At 31.7% G+C, this 3,835-nt stretch overlaps 2 protein-coding genes across 2 annotated transcripts; one reads left to right on the top strand and one right to left on the bottom strand.

The window, feature by feature from the left end:
• Nucleotides 1-205: 205 nt before the first annotated feature.
• BO70DRAFT_391142 (thioredoxin peroxidase DOT5) lies at nucleotides 206-1,103 on the bottom strand (the record flags this gene model as incomplete). The annotated part of the gene is made up of 3 exons (XM_025546213.1): nucleotides 684-1,103; nucleotides 248-542; nucleotides 206-209 (listed from the first exon to the last, which is right to left on the bottom strand). Exons 1-3 carry the CDS (start codon nucleotides 976-978, stop codon nucleotides 206-208), a joined length of 594 nt encoding a protein of 197 aa, XP_025394151.1. The 5' UTR covers nucleotides 979-1,103.
• Nucleotides 1,104-1,196: 93 nt separating this feature from the next.
• Nucleotides 1,197-2,481, top strand: BO70DRAFT_325685 (putative mitochondrial protein sorting (Msf1)). Its single transcript, XM_025540649.1, has 2 exons — nucleotides 1,197-1,724; nucleotides 1,798-2,481. Exons 1-2 carry the CDS (start codon nucleotides 1,572-1,574, stop codon nucleotides 2,215-2,217), a joined length of 573 nt encoding a protein of 190 aa, XP_025394150.1. The 5' UTR covers nucleotides 1,197-1,571; the 3' UTR covers nucleotides 2,218-2,481.
• The last annotated feature ends 1,354 nt before the right edge of the window (nucleotides 2,482-3,835 follow it).

Here is a 3,835-nt window from a genome sequence, read left to right as displayed (position 1 = left end):
TTATATATGGATATTTATATATAGAATTTGTATCTTTAATTTAATTAATTTAGATCAAGCACATCCCAATTCTGATCCCAATTCCTTGAATATTTTATATATATCTCATTCATATCTAATTCTATATCTATATAGCCTATCCATGCATATACTAGTATTACAGAATCGGACTTTATAGCCTCATCTTCCCAGCGACTACCATTACCTAGCTTGCCTGATCTGACCTTTCACGAGTCCGTTTCCCAACTCCATAGCCAATGCAGCCTTGACCGTTGCATCTGGACCACCGGCCTGCAAAAGGAGTACCCTGGCCGTCTTATCCAATGCAAAGACACCTCTTATTGTTCCTTTTGGTAGCTTCTTCAACCCGAAGGCCTCTATTAGTGTATATGAAGGGTTGCAGAGCAGGGGAAAGGGCAACATCTGCTTTGATTTGAATGTGGTGTTTGTCTTGGGCGAGTCTGCCGAAAGGCCGTAGACAGATAAGCCGAGTTTGGTAAAAGAATCATAATGGTCACGAAACAACCCTGCTTGCTTTGTACCTTTTAACACGTGAGCCTTCGTTGGACCACTGGTTTGATTGGAACATGCGGGATGGCCACCATAAACAGATGCATCAAAAGCCACGCCAGGTAAATTCCAGCAAGAGGGGTACAAAGAAGAAGGGCCAGGATTCCACATACAGCCTGGGGTTGAAGCTCTAGGGTATGTGAATATCACAATACCATTATCGCTTGCATTGATGAGGTTTTTTAAAGTGGTTTTATTGCCATCATTTGTTTCAAATTCACCGCCAAAACCATCCGAGTGTATAACATCGCCCACTTTGGGAAAATTATCGAAAGGGCCTGTCTTTAAGACATTACCTACTTTCGGCGTAGGGCTTTGAGATGACCCAACAGATGGATGGACTCTTTTACCCTTTCTCTCGGATATAGAGGGTTGTGTTGGCGCTTTGCGCTTTCGAAGTTCGACCATATCTTATAGTTGAGACCATGGAAAACGCAGTGTTGGGTTAAGTTTAGTTCATGTGCATATTGAGCAAGGAGCTGGTCGATAGGGGGGATGAAACGATATATGAAAGAACCATATTTGTATTATTCAGAATGGCAGACATTATTGAGCCTAGAGTGGCGGTTATGGGTCATGCCGGGAACCCCCGACTCTTGGCGCTACCCTTTCCGGTCCCAAAGAATCCAGGATTATTGCAAAAAAGTCATTCTTCTATGCTTATCTTGACTGTTGTTGCGCCAGAGCGGATCGCCACCTACGATTATTGTCACAACAACACACGGAAAGAGTTTTATTGCTCCTCTAGTAGTAGTTTATCATATACTACCACTTGAGGTCATCGTAGTCATCAATCTCTTATAACAATATATCCATCCACTCCACATCAACTGTCACAAAAGAGCTTTGGAGTATCCTTACTTTCTCTCCAGTCTTCATTGAAAGTGCAATTCAGCCTTTTTAATATTCAATTTCTATCCCCGAAAGTCACATACAGTCTTTTTGACTTTTCTTTTTAACAGAAGAAAGACTTTCTTGTACTGCCGGTACATTACTTCGAGATGAGAGTCTTCTCATCGACTTGCACATTTGATTATTCATGGGAGGAAGTCTCTGCGGCAAATTGGCGCAAGTACTGCCCTTGGAATGACAAGTCTACGCATGTGGTGGCAGTGGACACTTTGTCTCGAGTGGTAGACCTTGAAACAGGCATTGTATGTATCCTTCCTTTACGTGCGCTTCATTTATCACCTAAAGTAACAAGCGACTAATTCTACTGAATACTAGCTACATACTGAGCGTCTTATTACGTGTCATCAGTCGGTACCACAATGGGTACTTTCGCTATTTGGAGGGAGTGCCACATCTCATGTTTATGAAGTATCATATGTTGATCCAAGCTCCAAGAAGGTCACAATGTGCTCAACCAACCTCACGTGGTCCAATGTCTTGAATGTCAGAGAGACTGTTGTTTACCAGCCATCATTTCTGAACCCATCATCTACCACCGAATTCAACCAGGAAGCGAAAATCACTGCTCTTTGTGGTGGGTGGCAGAGAATCAAAAACAAGGTAGAGGAAGCTAGTGTGGAAAGATTCAGTCAAAATGCAAAAAAGGGTCGAGAAGGGTTTGAAGCAGTCCTTGAGATGAGTCGGCGGGTTTTCAGTGAGCAGCGTGAACTTGACAGAAATAAACTGAAGCCCTGAATATATACACCGCTGAGCTATTCTTATTTTCTGTTTTATAATGTTATCAGCGGTTGCATTCATTGGCGTCACCCCCTCCCCCTCTAAGTACTTGCCTCGGTGTGGTCTCACCTCTTGGGAAATATTCAATAAATATTTACTGATAGTGTTTTATTCCCATACGAGATCACTGTTTGAATTATTTTTCTGGTCAGCAACGGTTCTTATGTTAGTCATATAAAGACAGATGATTAGTGACTTCTATATTTTAATAATTTATTAAAGATTTTCTATATTTCTTCTATTTTATATATTTCTAGTTTTTTATTGATATTAAATACAGAAAGTATTCTTTATTAATTAAATAAATAATATTTTATATAATAAAATTAACAGAAGATTTTATACAGTAAAATATAATATATAATAAAAGTTTTTTAAATAAATCTAGAATTTATTTAATATTATTTAATATAATATAACTAGATTTATAAATAGAATATTATTCTATCTTTAGCTTATTAAGAATAGAATATAATTATTATATTCCCAGCTAAGTAAGTATATATTCTGACAAGTTTTTAAAAAGAATTCATTAGCTTATGTTAGTCATGAAGACATAGGAAGCGACCACATGAGGCAACAGGAAACAATGAGTTGATTCAGAGAGCAGAAGCCAGAAATCCCAGTATCTAAAATAAGAGGCGCGGTTATATATTCTGAAATAATTATTATTAATATATCTCTTAACTATAATTTCTGAAGTTCTATAGATTACTTAACTAGATAATATATATAAAATTATAATAAAATAATTATAAAAAAAATTATTTTTTTAATTTTTAACTATTATTTTATTTTTTTAAAATAAAATATTTTCTTAAATATTTTAAATTTTATTATCTAAAGAGATTTAATTAATCTATTTATTATATTTTTTTTTAAAAAAATTTAATAAAATTTAATCTATTCTTATCTTTAAATATTTTTAATAAATTAGATATAATTATTAAGCTATTTAATAATCAGAGTATAGCTCTTCTTATAAATTAAATTAATAATATTGTAATAATCTATATAGATTAAGATATAATTAAATATTAATATATTAAATATCTTAATTAATTATTTAATTTATAAATCTTTTTTAATAATCTTTTTATATATAATTAATTTAATTAGAATTAAGAACTTAGTAATAATCTCTTACTTCTTATTTAACTAATTAATTAATAATTTAATAAAGAAAATAATAAATATCTCTATCAATTTATAATCTAAATAATTCTAATATATTATATTATATTATATTTTTATAAAATTAGTATATTTTAGAATTAGAATAAGATTATATTTATTATTCTTAAAATAACAGAGAATACTCTTTATAATTATTATATTATATAATATTAGACTTTAATAATAATATTATAAATAGAAAATAGAATATATAATATTAAATCTTATATATATTAATAATTAATTTAGTTTATCTATTATTATTATATAATTCTTAATATTATTATTATTATATTTCTAATTCTCAGGCCTAAATTCCTGATATTTAGGATTTATAAAATAATTTTTTAATAATATTTTATTTATATTATAATATTTTAAAAGATTTTTAATATAAATA

Source organism: Aspergillus heteromorphus (genome assembly GCF_003184545.1).
Source record: "Aspergillus heteromorphus CBS 117.55 chromosome Unknown BO70scaffold_73, whole genome shotgun sequence".
In the NCBI taxonomy this organism is placed as follows: domain Eukaryota; kingdom Fungi; phylum Ascomycota; class Eurotiomycetes; order Eurotiales; family Aspergillaceae; genus Aspergillus; species Aspergillus heteromorphus.
This window is presented reverse-complemented; position numbering and strand designations above follow the sequence as displayed.